Genomic DNA, 19397 nt, shown 5'->3' on the forward strand with positions numbered 1-19397 from the left:
GTGTGCAATGGGAAAACAAGAAACTCATAAAAGGTTGTAATCACATACGGAAGATGAGTAAATTGCCATTTTTATGTGAACTACCCCTTTAACGTAGGATTCACTTTTGTGAGTCGGTTCAACCGAGTCATTGTGAAGATTCGACTCGCTTAAGTCATTCAATCATTCTGCAATGATAGAGAACGCTTGCTTTCATGCACTTATATTTGATTGGCTTCTTTTTCCTTTGTTTTAAGCTAACAGGAGAAAAAGGTTGTTTGTAAATACGTGACCTTATTTACACTATCGTAAGTAAAGTGACGTTTAATTTTGTATTTATTTAACTGATAAGAAATACCTCTTCTTTGACAGCTTGATATGAAGTTCGGTCAGTCTTAAGGTTCTCTTGAAAATGAAGATAAAAATGCGTTAGCCTTATTTGCTGTGAAAGCAGGATGCATATTTGTCCTGACTGAAAAAAATAGTACCTGAAGTTACCTTCACCATGACCCTGTCAGATTTTATTGGAGCCCTGAAGGACAATCCTTATTTTGGGGCAGGATTTGGACTAGTTGGTGTTGGCACGGCACTTGCAGTTGCCAGAAAAGGAGCACAGGTTGGCATGATTTTCTTTCGGAGGCATTACATGATCACTCTGGAGGTTCCAAGCAAAGATAAAAGTTACCACTGGCTCTTAAGCTGGATCACCAAACATGCCAAACACACACAGCATCTGAGTGTAGAGACCTCATACATGCAGCACGAGAGTGGGAAAGTCCACACACAGTTTGACTTCCACCCAAGCCCAGGCAACCACATCATATGGTAAGATTGTCTACATTATTGTCATTGATGCATTGAAGTTTTTCATCTCTCTAATTGAGGTTCTTGCGTTTTTTTTTAGGTATGGAAGGAAGTGGATCAGAGTGGAGCGGGTCAGGGAGAAGCAGATGATGGACCTGCACACTGGAACGCCCTGGGAGTCTGTCACCTTTACTGCTTTGGGAAGAGACCGCCAGACATTCTTCAACATACTTCAGGAAGGTTTGTTTTTGCTCGTTTGTTCTTCACCATGTACCTGTTGTAAATTTTATATCAAATGAATAGTTTATTATTCAATCTCCACTCTCTTATTTCAAAACTTTATTAAAGAAACTATTTTAAAGAAAACCTGTAACCTTTTTTTCTACTATGGAAGTCAATGGTTACAAGGTTTCAGCTTTTTCTGAATATCTTCCTTTGTGTTCATTTATTTATTAATTTTCCTTTGGCTTAGTCCCTTTATTAATCTGGGGTTGCCACAGCGGAATGAACCGTCAATTTTTCCAGCATATGTCATCACTGGGAAACATCCATACAATCTCATTCATGCACATACACTACGGACAATTTAGCCTACCCAATTCACCTGTACTGTGGACTGTGGGGGAAGCGGAGCACCTGAAAGAAACCCACACGAACACAGGGAGAACATGCAAACTCCACACAGAAATGCCAACTGACCCAGCTGAGGCATGAACCAGCAACCTTCTTGCTGTAAGGTGATTGTGCTTTCCACTGTGCCACCATGATGCCCCCTTTATGCTCAACTGAGAAACATTTATAACCACTTGAGGGTAAGTGTTAGGGTTAGTAAACAGTTAGGACATTTTACATTTCGGGGTGAACAATCCCTAGAACTCAAGTGTGCAGTATTAACTCTATTAACTCAGTATTAACTTTAATGCCCATTTTTCTTTCCTTGCTGTTTGAGAAAAAACATTTTATTCCCTACAACTCACTAACATACAAACTTTAAGCCTCCTTTGAAATTATGTTGGTCAAAGGGACAGTATGTAAGATTATTTTTATTAAAATACCCAAATACCACTAAAATAGTTATTTATTTTGCGGACCTATGTACTTGCATACACGCCATGGTGGTTCAGTGGTTAACACTGTCACCTCACAGCAAGAAGGTCGCTGGTTCAAGTACCAGCTGGGCCAGTTGGCATTTCTGTGTGGAGTTTGCATGTTCTTTGTTGGTGTGGGTTTCCTCCAGGTACTCCGGTTTTCACCACAGTCCAAAGACATGCGCTATAGGTGAATTGAATAAACTAAATTGGCTGTAGTGTATGTGTGTGAATGAGTGTGTATGGATGTTTCCCAGTTCTGGGTTGCTGCTGGAAGGGCATCCGCTGTGTAAAACATATGCTGGATAAGTTGGTGGTTCAATCTGCTGTGGCGAGTCCTGATTAATAAAGGGACTAAGCTGAAGTAAAATGAACGACACTTTCAGAACTTCCAGAAATAAGAGAAAAGTGGTGGGGTTAAAGAGAGACGTCAGATGAACTATTTTGCAGCCTAAATGATAGATTTCTGTCTCTGTGCAGCACGTGAACTTGCTTTAAAGCAGGAAGAGGGCCGGACAGTGATGTACACTGCAATGGGAGCGGAGTGGAGACCCTTTGGTTTTCCAAGGAGAAGACGGCCGCTGTCTTCAGTAGTGCTGGAGAGTGGAGTGGCGGAGAGGATTGTGGATGATGTAAAGGAGTTCATAGGCAATCCTAAGTGGTACACTGACAGAGGTGAAAAAAATATCATAATAGGTCTATTTCACAAAAACGGCATTTAAAACTGGAATAGGGAATCGGTTGCCCAGCCGCTGCTACTATTGCCATTCATTATAATGGACTGCGAACAGTTTAGTTTCCTCTCAGTTATTACTTTATTTTTATATCGTAGCGGTAATTTTAGCCTCTATGCTGCGTATTGTGTGTTTTGGTACTCAAAATACTTAAAAATAAATAATTTAAGAAACTTAATGACTTTATCCACTGTACTGTACTAACCATATACACAAAGAAAACAGAAATTAGACTGTCTAATTGTAGGATTGAGTGTAGTTAATTAATTCAGGATCTAAATGTTGTCTCATTTAGTTTGCTTAGATGGCAACATTTTCCTACCAAATTATGGCACGTTATTTTAGCGCCCATGAGCGAAATTTAAATCATGATATTCTTTAAAGTTACTTAATTTTACATTAGCATTTTGTAATAAAATATAAAAACTAAGACAATTTTTCTAAATACATTTTTAAATACAAATAAATTAAGATTTCATTCATTTTTAGATTTACTGTTTTAAACCCACATAAAAATCTTGATATAGCTAATATATATATATATATATATATATATATATATATATATATATATATATATATATATATATATACATATATATATATATATATATATACATATACATATAACAGCACATATATTTATTAAATGTGAAAATATGTTTTATAAACATGTAAAGATTTATTATTAACTTGCTATTATTTTCTCCATTACAATGAATTCATTAAATAAATTAAACCTGTCCAATTTAGATCGTTTAATATATCTTTGAAAAACGTTTTAGCAAACAGGCAATATCTGCTATATTGACTTTGTCAGATAAATAATGTCTGATAGAAAATTAAACTGTTCACAGTCTATTGTAATGAATGGTGATAGCGAAGGCTAAGCGACCGGGCGACAATTCTCTCCAAATCACCATATTTGAGAAACCAGTATATGAAAAGTTTTTTTTTGCTTCCTTATTAGCCTGCATAGATCTTGAAAAAATATTATTCTAAATAAAAGTATTGTTTTTTGTTTTGTTGTTGAATGTGTTTTAATCAGGCATTCCATACAGGAGGGGATATTTGCTGTATGGCCCACCTGGCTGTGGAAAGAGCAGCTTTATGTAAGCTTTCTTTATAGTTCATCTTACTATCAATTAAGGTTGTAAAGTTGATCTATGCACAGTTCAAATAACTTCTGTAATAAACAATGGTTTAACTTTTTGTAGAAAAAGTTATTTTTGTGGAAGTTTTATGTTCATGTAGATATTGCATGTGGTATTGTCAAGTCATGTCTACCTCAGACCTTATTTTACTCATTATTGAAAATCCCCATTATAAAACTTTATAGGGAAATCCAGAAGGAACCCACAGTAAACTCATCTAGTTATGACATTAATCCTGCACCGCTCTATGAAAAAAAAATTAATCAGCCCACAATTTACTCACCCTAAAGGCATCTCTTCCTTTTTTATAGATAATTACAACCAGAGTTATTGTAATAATTATTTTGTGGTTTTTCTGCTCTACAATAGCAACTGTTTTTCTGTTTTCTTTGCTTCTTTTTCTCTTCTTCTTCTTCTTTAGACGTGCATATTTTGGTGCACCAGCAGCTTGACAGGAGCTTGTGATGCATATTTGCCATTGAGATAAAGAGAAGCAAAAAAGCATCACTGAAAAAATATTTCTCATTTTATATTTATTCAAAATAGGAATTTATATTATTTAATATCTCATTTAAAAATCATATAAAATCGTTAATTGTTCTTTTTATTATTAATAAATTAATTTTATTTAAAAAAAATGTTTTTTTCAAATGCTTGTGTGCTTCTACTTCTTATTCATGTCACTACTACAATCTGCTTATGTCATCTGTAATGCTTCACGTTGCTGTCCAGCTGGTGGTGCTAAATGATAAAAAACAACAACACAAAGCTTTAGAAGAAAAATGTGTATCTCAGAAAATACACAACTGTTTATAAAGTTTAAAATATGTAATTGTTTCTTAAAATAAAATAAAAATGCATCAGTTTGCAGCTGGAGACCTTTACTATTATTTTTATTATGGATGGATGTGCTTTATTGCACTTGTTTTTGGACTATTGAAGAAAACACCTACCCCTTTTCATTGTAAAGCTGGAAAAGCACAAGATTATTAATAAAATTACTCTGATTTTATTCGACTGAAAGTAGACAGTCTTATACTAACCTCATTAGGGGTTCATTTTTAATTAAAATTAATTAAAATTTAATTAAAATCTAACCCTTTAAAATAACAAAGTACAATGGGTATATGCACAAAGATTTCTAATATTCAGTCAGCCCAATCGCTTCCAGTGAACTGTATTGCCATCACAAAATCGGCACGTTTAAGATCTGATTTCTTTAAAAAATCTGTGATCTTCACAGCCTGATTGATGTGCGATATAAAGTTGGTTTCAGACCAGATAAGAAGCGCTGAATTAAATTCCATTTCCCTGTCTTCAAAATATGAAAACGTATTTGACCCCAGTATTGAAGTTTCTACGCTAGCCTACTACTACTGACATCCCTAGCTTTTGCATGGTCTTTCATCTCATTTTATGCTTGAATAACAAAATAAATGCTTAAGTCTATTTAACTGATTGTATTTTAAGTACATTACAACATCCGTGCTGTAAAAGCAACCTTATGAAATTGAAAACAGTCACATTAACCTTTCACTGGAAGTTTATCGTTGGCTGAAAAACACTAGCTGTGCATATAGCTCATTCAGAGTTTCACATCTCTGTATACTTATTGTACTTTTTCTTCTTCTCAGAACTGCTCTGGCAGGTGAGCTGGGCTACAGCATCTGTCTGATGAGTCTGAGCGACCGCAGCCTGTCTGATGATCGCCTCAATCACCTGCTAAGCGTCGCTCCGCAGCAGAGCATCATCCTGCTGGAGGACGTAGATGCAGCCTTTGTCAGCCGCGAGCTGCTGCCCACCGAGAGTATGTCTTGCTGTTGTGCTTCTGAATATTCACAGCCTAACTATACTGTGATGAATCTTGATGACACAATATAATCTTCTTTCCATTTTTTTCTCACAGATCCACTGGCCTATCAAGGTATGGGACGGCTTACGTTTAGTGGGCTTCTGAATGCTCTGGATGGAGTGGCATCTTCAGAGGCCCGAATTGTCTTCATGACTACTAATTTCATTGAGAGGTAAGGCTTGTTTTTCCCCATGAAGATTTAGTTTTTTTTTTGGACTTTGGAATGTGAAATTGTGGCTATAATAGCACAAGGAATTGGAAGATTGGTGGTAATAAATTGTGTGTGTTACAGTGCAATGAAGGTCAGATCCTGGCAGATGTTTTAATATCCAAATGTTGTATAATTGTACTTATTATATTTAATAAACAAATATAATTATTTCATAGAATGAAAATCCAATTAAGTGTATATACGGATATTAAGTAAATAAAGGTTTATTTATGTAGCATTTTTCACAGACATTAAGTCACAAAAGGCTTTACAATAATGCCCGATTTACTCGGGCCTCAGCGTCAATGCTTGACGGAGGGCATGTCTGAAGTTAGGGCTGACGTGATCATCATAACAGCGTCAGCCAATAAAATTAGTCTGCAATCGGCTACTGTTTGAGCTAGGGGTATTTGCATAAAGCGATCTGATGAAAAGTAATGAAAAGTTGAGAAATTCCCAATTTCTGCAGCGAGCAACACTACTGATGCAGCACTGACGGATCTGCAATTCAGTTCGGCAACGCTTTATGTCACCCATTCAAAGCTAATGGGAAGTGCTGATGCTGATACCCCATGTGAATGGGCCGTTAAAGAAGTGTGGAAAGGGGTGTTTATTGTATTTTATTATTTTTATTTTAGAATATCCTGATATTCATTGTACTTTTGCATCCTAGATAATGTCATTTATATTCCCAACAAACATGCTTGCTTTAAACAATTGTACATAATAATCAGGTTTTGCTGACATTAAAAAAAATTGTTTAAAATATTTTTTTAGTCATCATTTATTAGTATATATTTAATATATTTAGTTTATGTTAAATAAGTCTGTATATATTTTTAAATATTTTTTGTTCCCTATTGCAAAATACATATTTTTTAATCTCTTAAAATAAATAATTTACACAATATTTCATTTATAAAGGATATTTTATGTGATCAAAAAAATTATGTTAGTGTAATCTTTTTTTTTAATTCAAACATAATAAATAAAACAAACATTAAATATTGTCAATTCATAAAATGTTTTTTTGGTCTTTATAACTGCTCAATTATTATCACACGATCACTCTTTTCTGTAGTCCAATCCTTACTTATTTTAAATAAATTAGTCCATTATTAATCATTAAAAACATTAATCATGAAGTACCCAGTGGTCAATAAGACTTGGGACTCTGAACAGTCTTTGGTATTAGTAAAATGGTATTGTTTCCTTCCCCTTCTCATTTTCTTCTCCTCGATGTGAAGACTCGATCCGGCTCTCGTCCGCCCCGGCCGTGTGGATCTGAAGCAGTATGTTGGCCACTGCTCGCACTGGCAGCTGACTCAGATGTTTCGGAGGTTTTACCCTCAGGAGTCTGCAGCCGAGGCAGATCACTTCTCTGAACAAGCACTGGCCGCTCACACAGATCTTAGCGCCGCTCAGGTACAAGGACACTTCATGCTCTACAAGACTGACCCAGCCGGGGCTATCAAAAACATTGCAGAGATTAAGGACTGAAGATTTTCATAGACTTTTGTTTGAAGAGCAGTCAAGAGCAACAGTTCTTGCTCACAAATTAATGCTCAAAAATTGGAGTAATAAAATAAGACTTGTGGAATATTTGTGTATTTTGCTTGGTTATTATGGCTGTATTTCGGAGGTTTGTTTTGTGTATATTGAATCATGCCTTATATGTGAGCGGGACATGCACTATCTGACAAAAGTCTTGTCCCTATCCAAGTTTTAGGAACAACAAATAATAACTGGACTAGTTGATCATTTGGTATTAGAAGTGGCTTAAATGAAAGGCAAAGGCCTCTAGATTACCCTTATTCTTATAGAATCTTGGGTCTATGTGGGTTTCAATAGGTCTTCTGCAGTATTTGTGATGCATTCCACAGATCATTCATCAGACAAATCTACCTTCTGCCACAAATAATCCACTAGAAGTCAAGTTATTATTTGTTGCTCCTACAACTGGGATCAATAACAAGACTTTTGTCAGGTAGAGATCTATTTTCCAAATTTTTTGCTTGTGATTAATATTCATACAATTATTAATGCTTTAAAATTCTAAACATTCAGAACATTTCTTTCTGAACAAGAGCATGTGGTTTTGTAACATTTTTTTGTTTGTTTTGAAGCCTTTTCCCTCCACCCTGTAGGAACTGGAGGAAAGGTGAATGTTAAAGGCAGAGTTCAGCCAGATTAAAAATTGCCTTTATTTTTATCGTCATCATGTCATTCAAAACCTGTACTTAGTATTATACCAGGAAAATAACAGAATGTTTACTATAACGTTCTCTGAAAGATTGAGAGCCACGGTCTGCATTTACATACAGCTTCACTCACTCTCAGAAATAAAGGTAAATGAGCTGTCACTGGGGTGGTACCTTTTCAAAATATACACATTTGTACTTAAAAGGTCCATATTGGTACTTTAAAAGTATATATTAGTACCAACAAAATTTAAGAGAAACACTTTTGTACTTTTTAGGTTCTAATATGTACCCTTGAGGCATTAATATGGACCTTTTAGGTACACATTTGTACTTTATGAAAAGGTACCACTCCAGTGACAGCTCGTGTACCTTTATTTCTGAGAGTGCTGTATGAAAAAGAGCAGAGAAATGGTGACTTGGAACGAATCAGACTTAGTATCTTCTGATTAAAGGCATAGTTCATCCAAAACTGAGAATTCCATCATTATTTACTTTCACTTGTCACCAACCTGTTTGATTTTCTTTCTTCTGTTAAACACAAAAGAAGATCTGCAAAAAAAAATCTGCAACCATTGACCTCCATATTTGTTTTTCCTACTATAGAAGTCGCTGGTCATGATTTTGCCAAGTATGATGCGATCCTGGAATAAAACATCTATGTTGATCCTGGAACATCATTTTTGTTGGAAAATGTAATCCATACCTCTTCCCTACCCCTAAACCCAGCCATTACTGAATTATTCCTAAAATCAGAGAGGAATAATAGCTGGATAATGATCATGTAAAATTGCATAAGTCTAAAAACCTAACATAAACTGTAAACACATCCCTTAATTCTGATTGGCTGATTCATAGATGTTTATTCAGGAACATGTCCTACTTGGTGAAATCAGGTTGGTGTATGGAAGTCAATGGTTACAGGTTTCCAGCATTTCTCAGAATAACATCATTTGTATTCAACTGAAGAAACAAACTCTTTGAGGTTAGAATCCACTTGAAGGTTAGTAAATAATGAGTTAAATTAAATATTTGAGTGAACTATCCCTTTGATAATAAAATTCTTACAGTGTCATTATGTGCATGCTAATGGACTTTCACCTTTCAAAACAGCACTGTACAACATAATATCAGATAGTGAAGAGTTAACTTGACTGTGTTTTTGCCCCACCTCCTTCTCCCTCCCGTGTGAAACCGGATCGTTGTTTCCCTCACTGTTCGCCCTGCCTTCATAATGGCTGTTTGTTTTGCTTTGAGCTCTGCAGAAAGGCTCGGAATCGGATTGGGTTTTCTGAGACCCACGGCAGCGGCCACAGGCTTCAGGAGAGCAGCAGGAAATGCTGCGGCTGCTTCTGTCAGTGTCCAGGACGGCCACAGAAAGCTGAAGACTGAGGCTGACCTTCCAGAGATCAAAATCTTTACCATGTTGTACAGACTGCTCTTTAAAGGCTACCTGAGTCGCATGCATGAGCTACAGGTACAGAGAGAAACCAATACTGAAGTTTGTTTACTGTGTGACTTTAACAGCGCTTGACATTATTTTTTACCTTCTTTATTTTCTCAGACTGTCAGGTGGTGTTCGATTTAAAGACACGGAGTAGAAAGGAAACAGCTGTCTTGTATAATTGAACATTTTTGAATAATTCAGAAGTGTTGTTTATTTGATCAGTCAATGGTTACAGGTTTCCAACATGTTTCAAAGTATCTTGTGTTCAACAAAAGAAAGTATATCATAAAGGTTTGAAAGAAGTAAATGATGGAGAAAGCTGAAAACCTGCAATCATTGACTACCATAGTAGGAAAAAGAAATACCATGGAAGCAAATGGTTACAGGTTTTCAACATTTTTCAAAATATCTTCTTTTGTGTTCAACAGAAGAAAGTAACTCATAAAGGTTTGAAAGAAGTAAATTATGACAAGCTGAAAACCTGTAACCATAGACTTCCATTTTTAGGAAAAAGAAATACAGTGGAAGTCAGTGGTTTCAGATTTTCAACATTTGTTTCAAATATCTTCGTTTGTGTTCAACAGGGGAAAGAAACTCATAAAGGTCTGAAAGAAGTAAATGATGCAGATATTTTAAAATGTTTGAAACCTGTAACCATTGTCTTCCATGGTATTTCTATTTCATACTATTGAAGTCAATGGCTACAGATTTTCAACATTTTTTAAAAAATGTCTTATTTTGTGTTCAACAGTGGAAAGAAACTCAAAGGTTTGAAGTAAATGATGAAGGTATTTTGAAAAATATACAGGAAACCTGTAACCATTGACTTCTATGGTATTTCTTTTTCCTACTATTGAAGTAGATAGTTACAGGTTTCCAACATTTTCAAAACATCTTCTTTAGTGTTCAACACAAGAAAGAAACTTATAAAGGTTTGAAAGCAGCAAATTATGACAATTTGGTTGAACAATCTATTTTAAGGGATGCAATGCAAGATTTTGTCTTTACTAGCACACCATGTTCTTAACCATTTGTTTTTCGTCTCCCCAGTTATATGAAAAACAGCTTTATGGCCCTTTGTACAAAATCAATGTCGGAAACTTCCAATCCGTTGCATTAAACAGTGTGGACTTACTGGAGGAACTCCTTCGAAAAGATGAGAAGTTTCCTTCCAGGGGAGACATGACTCTGTGGACAGAATATCGGGACATGAAAGGCATCGGCTACGGCCCTTTCACAGAGTAAATGCATTTGGCACAATGGTTTTGTAATATGTTTTGCAATCTTATGTAAGATTTGTCAAAAGTCTGGAGATTTTACAAGGACAAAGTACATTTGGCTAATGTACAGTAGCTGTTTCATGTTATGTAAACTTATGAACTCTTATCAACATATGGCGTTTTTGTTGCATTTCTGAAAGGAGACTGTGTTGTTCAACAGAGAAGGAGAGAAATGGTACAAACTGCGAGCGGTGCTGAATAAACGCATGCTGCATCCAAAGGACTCGGTTCAGTATGGAGATGTGGTGAATGCAGTGATCACAGACTTCATCAAACGCATTTACTATCTGCGGGAGATGAGTCCTACAGGGGATCTGGTCTCTAATCTGACCAATGAGCTTTACCGATTCTCTCTTGAAGGTATTTCCACTCCAGGATTCCACTTAAATATTTTCCAATTGCTTTTATTCTTAATTTCCTTAATTGCTTGAATGGAACTGATGATACTGGAAACATTTTTGGGAGAATTTCATGCATCACTACAGTCTGAAATGGTATGGAGCTAATAATATGCCAAAACAATCTGAATTTGCATTGTGTTCATTTTAACTATTGACAATTGTTATTTAATAAATCTGAATTTTTATATGACGTTAAAAAATGTTTTGAATTTAAATTTCATAATTTGAATTTCATAACTTGAATATTGAACATCTGAAATGTAAGACAACTGAATTTTTTATAGACATATTTTCAAACTTCAGATTTGTTGTGTCCTGAATTCATAGACCGCAGATATCCAGTTTGTAGAAATGCAGTTTCAAGTTTTCTAGATGAAGAAATTCAAAACATGAAATTCAATATCCTTAAATTCAAAACCAGAAATTCAGATCGTGAAATTCATATTCAGCAGAAAGTAGGTCAGGGGTGATCAACAGAAGACTAGATGATCACCTAAACGTCAAACTAAGAATCACCCGCCTCTGCTTCTTAGTCATGGACTACAGAGTGTGAATTACGAGGGTGTGGATTTGTATGGGTCTGGAAATGTTTTTATCCACATATAGCCTAATGTAAAATTAAACTCGTATGTATTTTAGCTTTAAGTATAGGGGAGGCTGCTTTCGATTTCGCGTCACATAAACATTATGTTAAACACTCATCAAGCAGCTTTTGACGTATTATTAGCTCTAAAATGGAACCATAATGTAATTTAAATGTCAAAGAAAATACTCAAGTCAACTTTGGAATTATGACTGCCCCTACCACATTATTGTTAGCGTACTTTAGCTTTTTTTAAACAACTTTAGACCTTAGACCTTTAGACCAACTTTAGACCTTTTTTATTATATTTCCAAAAGAAATCCCTCTTCTTTGAAACACAAAGGGGGTCAGCGCAGTTGTTCAGTTGTTAGCACTGTCGCCTCACAGCAAGAAGGTCACTGGTTCGAGTCCGGGCGGGGTCAGTTGACATTTCTGTGTGGAGTTTGCATATTCTCCCCATGTTCATGTGAGTTTCCGGGTGCTCCGGTTTCCCCCTCCAGTTTTCCCTCTCTCTAAACAAATGGCACAACTTTAAAGATGCACAAAGCAAGTTTTGCCAAACCAAGCTGGTGTATGCATAAGATGTTTAGTTGTATTCAGATATTCTTTATTACAGAAATATTATGTACAGAATAATTGACGATGAGGTGTTGAAATTTTCCCACTGAATGATTTCAGTTCCTTCACAGCTACGGCTGTCAAAATCAAAACAGAAGGCTGTGAATGAGATGTGTAAGAAATTAGTTCTACACACAAGGAAAACCTGACAGTCTTGAAATACAAAATCAAACAGTGATGTTAGGTGTGGTAAGCATGCAGTAATATATACAGAATAATGACAACTGACTGTTGAATTATTAGAAAATAACGCACAATCAAGGTGATTTTGAGTTGTCAAATAACTGAAATCATTCAAAGTAATGATACGAAACTGTAATACTGTCAAGACCCGCCTGAACCTACTTTAGCCATGATGTTATCTTTAAATAATGGCACAACTTAAACATTTCATCAACCAATCAGATCAGATTTGAACAATAAATACAAGTTATAAGATCTCAAAAAAACAATGATCTTCTATTGATATTGCAGTATATATTGTCTAAGCAATTTATGGTGTTTGTAATAAAATGTATTGCATCCACTGATCTATATAGAACAATGGACAATTATTAATATTATTGTTATTATTATACTATTCTATTCTGTTATTTTATTCTCTATTATAAATCAGTGACTTTATCATAGATTTTAACATGGCTGAATTCATGTATGTGTTTTGTTTTTGTCATGACAGTTATTGCGCATACTAATTCATCACCAATATTTAACATGTACTCCATTTGCAACCATTTCCTCCACAGGAATCTCCTCCATTCTGTTTGAGACACGCATTGGCTGCCTGGAGAAAGAGATTCCTGCTGAGACGCAACATTTCATTAATTCTATTGCACAGATGCTCACCTACAGCATGCCCGTGGTGTTTATGCCCAACTGGACCCGCAATTACTTGCCATTCTGGCAAAGGTACATTGGCGGCTGGGATGGCATATTCAAGTTCGGTTAGTGTGTTAGTTCCCACATTGTGTTCTTGCAGACTACAAGAGATACATGCATGATGTTTTCTATAATGTTGTTGATTACATTTATATATTATGCATAGCTGGAAAAATGATTGACATGAAGATGGAGGCCCTTCAGAAGCGTGTAGATGCAAATCAGGAGGTTGCTGGAGAATATCTCACATATCTGCTTTCTAATGGCAAGATGAGCAGCAAAGATGTTTATGGAAGTGTATCTGAGCTGCTGCTGGCTGGCGTCGACACAGTAAGACATCTTTTTTTGTAGTTTACAGAAGTTTACAAAATTAGACATCTTCATTAACGTCTGTGTGAACCAGAAATGGCTGAGACTTTTATCGCAGTATGTTGATGTGTTTCCAACTGAAGCAGAATAATGAGTAGGGGGTGGGGTTAGTAATGGCCATTAGTTTGCCATTCTCTCATGGCAAACTAATGGTAAGAGGAACATGGTTAATGATATTGATATCCAGTTGCTTTCCCAGATATGGCTTGCATCTGGAAAGGCATCCGCTGGGTAAAACATGCACTGGATAAAAGTGGTTCATTCCGCTGTGGCGACCCTTGATTAATGAAGGGAATAAGCCGAAAAGAAAATGAATGAATGAATCAGGGCTCAACAATAAGGACTGCCCGCTGGCCCGGGGCCAGTGTGCAAGACGCTCGGGACAGTATACAGAATGGTTACTGGCCCGATCGGGGCTAGTGCTGCCTTGTCACTAAAATTTAATTCAGTTGCGACTGTCAATTGCATGCTTTCATGCCCAGACGTGTTTCAGAACTTGTTTGCCCAGTAAGCGTGGTTCGTGCGGCTAATATGATTATTATGTTGATGGATCAAGCAAGAACAAGAAGTGAAATGCATTTTAAAGTATATTTATGCATTTAAAAAATAAAAATATCGACAGTATTATAGACTGATGTAATGAGCCAGTTTATAAAATTAGGAATTTTGGTTGGTTATAAACAAAAAAAAAACATAAAATTGTCTACTAAATAATTCAACTAAACCACACATTAAACCATTCACTTTATTTAATCTAATCAGTATTGTATTTAAATTAAATCATTCTTAAATTGTCAGTTGTATTTAAAGAAAAGTTATGCTAAATAACTAAATGGCTAACTTTTTTGGTGGGGCCAGAGAAAATTTTGGCAGGGCAATTAAAAATCTGAACCACTTGCCCAATCGGGCCAGTAGAAAAAAATCCCTAGCGTTGTACCCTGCTGAATATCCAGTTGCTATGTTAGTCGTCAACAGAAGGACCGCCACTTCAAATGCAAAAGTTAAAATTGAAGATCACCAAACCAAATATTTTATTTCAGTGTATTAGCACAGATTAATTATTCATTTTAAGACTAACAATGTCAGTGAGCGAAATAAACATTGTACATTTTAATTTCCATGCAGCCAGCGAATTTTGCTTGCAAATATTCAGACGTAACATGACACTGAATGTGACATTTATATCTTAAATAAACATTTATATTTAGTTTCAAGTTGATCTCTTTTTTTTGCACAATACTTTAATGTTAATACATAAATATAAAAGCTTTTTTGGGATAATCTTGAACATTCTTCAGATTTTTCCTAACAAAAAGTGTTTAGAGGATTTAGAAATCAGTTTTTTAATGAGTTATAAATCAGGCCTTCATACACAACCTGGAAAGTTTACAAGCTGTTCACACATTTGCAAAAAAAAAAAAAAACTATTAATGTTTGCAAAATCTTTAGTAGAGCTTCTTTGAAATTAAAATCACAGTTCTTAATATTTTATGGAAAATTATAGTATTTTTAATAAATTATTTATTTGTGCTCATATAGATTTTTTGCTTTCATATAAGGGACATTCTACCAGAAACATCCATGATCTGTCCCTAAAAATGAAAACATAAATACAGTGAATAAAAAGTGTCTAAAATGTCTAAAATGGACTGATGATTGATTTCTGTGAGTTGTTCTGTAAAGGAATATGACATTTATTTGGCTCTCAGATTGCTTTTCTTTTTAAAAAACACTTTATACTGTACAAACTCTGTCATTGTCCTTGTCCTCAGCCCAACTGAACCTACAGCTTTAATAGTTTTGTTATGCTAAAAACTGTTATATAGAGGAAAAAAAACTTCAGAGATAGCAATTTAAGTTATTATCATTCACATCAATTGATTAAAAGCATGAAATTATAAATAAATTATATAAATAAATAAAGACTACAAATATATAATACAAATACATTTACAGTCCTATCCCACATTAAATTTAACAAAAAATGAGGATAATATCATTGAATTGTATGATTTTATGCTTGTTTTTGTATGATTTTTTGGAGGACAACAACCTTAAGTCAGGCCCTGTCACATTGTTTATAAGTGAAAATGTAAGTTACTGGTAGAAAGTCTTATAATCTTTATTTAAAATAACTTCCCTCCTTCTTGATAAATCACTGATAGTTTACACAAAACTGAGAATTCTGTCATCATTTACATCATTTACTGTTAAAAGCAAAAGAAGTTGTTTTGAAAAACGCTGAAAACCAGTAACAATTGACTTGCATAGTATTTGTCTTTCCTTCTATGGAAGTCAGTGTTTACTGATTTCTATCATTCTTATAATGATCTTACTTTTGTGTTAAACAAAAAAGTATACTCATAAACATTTAGAACCACTTGATGTTGAAAGTAAATAGTCAGTATATACAACAGCAGCAAATGACAACAGTCAGTAATTGAAATAGAAAAAATATTTCCCCTTTGCATTTGAGGTTTCCAATGAATATTTTAATTATTTATTTTGGGTGTCCTGACTTCAAATCCCGGCTTGTGGACCTTTCCTGATCCAGTCTCACTTAATTTTCTGTCATCCTATTGTCTAATCTAATAAAGGCAAAAATGTTTTTAAAGATATATATTTATTTATGTTTTCTATATTTGTTCTGCTCTATGTTCTAGACCTCCAACACTATGTTGTTTGCACTGTATCACCTCTCAAAAGACCCAGAAACTCAAGACATTTTGTATCAGGAGGTAACCAACGTCTTAAAGGATGACAGAATCCCAACCGCACAAGAAGTGAACACCATGTCCTACCTCAAAGCTGTCATCAAGGAAACTTTAAGGTTGAGTAATGTGATCTTTGAAAAACCAAATAAACTATTTGACAGCCCAAAGGACCATTTCCGGTCTACCATACAATTGTCAAATCTTTATAAAATATTATGGAGAGAAAGAATAAAAAAAATGTCAATTATTTGATCAAAATTACAGCAAAACCAGTAATATTGTGAAATATTATTACATACTGTATTTGAATATGTTTCAAAAAAACATTTATTTTTGTCTCAATGCATTTCTAATTGTTAGTCATTTTGAAAACAAATGTGCTGCTTAATGTTTAGTGGAAATCTGTGATATACTATAAATTCATACATTTGGTTTAAGATTTATAAATAAATAGATTAATAAAATATTATTGAGCAAGGAGGCATTAAATTGATCAAAAGTAATCATAAAGACATTTGCAATCTTACAAAATGTGAAATAAATACTGCATATTTTAAACTTTATAATCGTCAAACAATAAAGTGTAACATTTTTACCAAAATGTATTAAACAGCAAAAACTAATAATGATAATAATATAAATAATAATAATAATTATTATTATAGTAATAAGAGGAAGATTTTTTTAATTCTTAAATATAAATTTATAACAATTATTTTTTAACAATTTAACAATTTTTTTATATATTCATAATAATACAGCAGGCAAAATAAGTATTGAACACACCACCATTTTTCTAAAGGTGCTGTTGACTTAAAATTACAACAAAAGAAATTAATATATGCAAAGAAAACAAATCTAATTAATTTACAATTAAGCTATAAATACAATGAAATGACGCAGGGAAAAAGTATTGAAGTTAGTTATTCAGCAACCCTCTGCCCTTCCTTATTGTAAATGAATATCCGCTACTTCAGTCCAACATCTACATTATCAGGATGATAAAGATGAAACCAGAATGCATTTCACCAAAACAATGGTCAAAAACACAGCCAAGGAAACTCTCAAATGCTTTCAGAGAAAGAAAATCAAGCTGTAGAATGGCCCAGCCAATCTCCTGACATGAATCCAATAGAAAATACAAAATGAAGATCAGATTTGACAGACGAGAACCACATGAGCAATTACACCTGAGCAATTCATGTGACTTCATTCTCCATATGAGAGGCATCTATAAGCTGCCGTCACCAAAAAAAACTTTTATATAAAGTATCAAATTCATTTCAGTAGTTCAGAACTTTCTCCTTGTGTCATTTCATTGTTATTACACACAACTAATCTTTCAGATATGTTTTGTTTTGTTTTATTTTTATGTTTGTATTGTTTGGGTTTTTACCAAGATCTGGTTTAATTCTAAGTCAACTGCTTCTTTAGAAATATTTTTCGCAGGAAAAAAACATGACGAGTTTGATACTTATTTTCCCCGCTGTATATAAATGTGTAACAGTTGAGCAGAAAATTTTTAGATTAAAATAATTTCAGAAGCATCTTCTGACATTAGAGATTGAAGTGATGGAAGTTGAAAGTAGCTTTGCCAGTGCAGGAATAAAATACATTTCTAAATGTTTTTAGGCTCTTTGGGAATCTGGGTATCATTTGTAGCTTCATAGTGCATATTATAATCTGTTTGCGTATGTAATTTCCTGATCAGGTTGTATCCTGTGGTGCCAATGAATGCTCGGCTTATTGCAGAAAATGAAGTTGTCATTGGTGGACACTTATTCCCTAAAAATGTAAGCTGGCCGTATACTATTAGGAAGTTAAAAGAAAACTTTTTTAAACAGCTTATTCACTTAATCAGCTGCTTTTATTTAACAGACAACTTTCACTCTGTGCCACTACGCAATCAGTCGTGATGAAAAAGTCTTCCCAGAACCACAGAAGTTTAAACCTGAGCGCTGGCTGCGAGACGGCAGAACCAGACCAAACCCATTTGGATCGATCCCATTTGGATTTGGAGTCAGAGGCTGTGTCGGTCGTCGCATTGCTGAATTGGAAATGTACCTGGCATTGGCAAGGGTAAGCCCGCTTTTTTTGTTCTTTTGTGCCAGATAAATATATTATTTAATTAATTGTGTTTTTGTAATGTCATCTTTTCATTTCAGCTAATCAAGTTGTTTGAAATTAGACCAGACCCGACTGTAGGTGAGGTGAGGTCACTGAATCGTACAGTGCTTGCTCCAGACAGAAAAGTTAATCTGCACTTTGTGGAAAGAAAGAAGACTGAAGCATAGCTAAAGAAGACATTATGTTTCAACAAGCTGCATGTACATTTGAAAAGCAACCTGCAAAAGTGAATTATGTAAATGTCACGTAATGGTTACTCTTACAAAAATTATCCTTGGTTTTATTATACACTGTAAAACCCAACACTTAATTTTATCAAATAAAATGAGTGTAGTTAACTCAAAATTGACTGAAAGTTAATACTACTTGTTTGAAAAGAGTTTTGAACTCAGTGTTGAAAGTAATGAGTTTATTAAATACCTCATCACTTCAACTTAAATGGAGTAAGTTCGCAGTACTCATTAGGATTAGTTTTTGAACTTAAATGGTTTGTTGCAATCGGTTTCCTCAAATGGTTTGAGTTACCTTTACTTTTGGGGTTTTACAGTGTAGTAAACAAGCTGTAACCATGTTCTTCTTATTATTATTTTTATTATTATTATTATTTGTATTGACGTATGTATAACAACAATTTAACTACAAATACCATGGGAAATTAGTAGTCACCATGGTTTTAACATCAAAAACCATATTTTTGTAGTATTAGTATTAGTAATGAAACCATGGTTAATTTTCATAAGGGTACCAATGTCTGATTATGATTGTGTTGTGCTTTGAAATATGCAATATGGAGGACCATGTATATATTACACTGTGAAAAGCTCTTTTTTCCCTCATGCAGATTTAAGATTTATTTTAAATGGTTGCTGTGCATTTTATTCCATTGTGCAATAATGTAGCCTATTTTATAGAGCTAACAATCAATTAAACTTTTTAATGAATCCAGTATCAGTGTT

At 34.4% G+C, this 19397-nt stretch overlaps 2 protein-coding genes across 3 annotated transcripts; both read left to right on the forward strand.

Moving 5' to 3' along the window:
* Positions 1-153: 153 nt before the first annotated feature.
* On the forward strand, positions 154-7417 carry bcs1l (BC1 (ubiquinol-cytochrome c reductase) synthesis-like). The gene is given in 7 exon segments (NM_201182.2): positions 154-804; positions 884-1023; positions 2352-2546; positions 3654-3717; positions 5394-5566; positions 5666-5783; positions 7070-7417. Coding segments are annotated over 7 exon segments (1263 nt in total). The 5' UTR covers positions 154-484; the 3' UTR covers positions 7323-7417.
* A 1819-nt stretch (positions 7418-9236) lies between these two features.
* cyp27a1.1 (cytochrome P450, family 27, subfamily A, polypeptide 1.1) lies at positions 9237-19387 on the forward strand. 2 transcript variants are annotated; one of them, XM_002663399.6, is made up of 9 exons: positions 9237-9500; positions 10521-10711; positions 10911-11110; positions 13099-13296; positions 13398-13561; positions 16264-16430; positions 18026-18107; positions 18193-18393; positions 18480-19387. In XM_002663399.6, the coding sequence occupies exons 1-9, from the start codon at positions 9258-9260 to the stop codon at positions 18606-18608; spliced, it is 1575 nt and encodes a 524-aa protein (XP_002663445.1). In that variant the 5' UTR covers positions 9237-9257; the 3' UTR covers positions 18609-19387. The 2 variants fall into 2 exon arrangements, with proteins under 2 accessions (XP_002663445.1, XP_073769101.1); XM_073913000.1 differs by lacking the exon at positions 9237-9500 and adding an exon at positions 9588-9705 and having other exon boundaries at positions 10343-10711.
* Positions 19388-19397: the final 10 nt, after the last annotated feature.

The sequence above is a fragment of the Danio rerio genome, chromosome 9 (assembly GCF_049306965.1).
Source record: "Danio rerio strain Tuebingen ecotype United States chromosome 9, GRCz12tu, whole genome shotgun sequence".
Taxonomy (NCBI): Eukaryota; Metazoa; Chordata; class Actinopteri; order Cypriniformes; family Danionidae; genus Danio; species Danio rerio.

Excerpts from the sequence above, each read along its gene's own strand:
- cyp27a1.1 (XM_002663399.6), top strand. The coding sequence starts at position 9,258 with ATGGCTGTTTGTTTTGCTTTGAGCTCTGCAGAAAGGCTCGGAATCGGA. Across the intron at positions 11,111-13,098 it reads TTACCGATTCTCTCTTGAAG|GAATCTCCTCCATTCTGTTT; the intron begins GTATTTCCACTC and ends TTTCCTCCACAG. Across the intron at positions 13,562-16,263 it reads TGCTGGCTGGCGTCGACACA|ACCTCCAACACTATGTTGTT; the intron begins GTAAGACATCTT and ends TCTATGTTCTAG.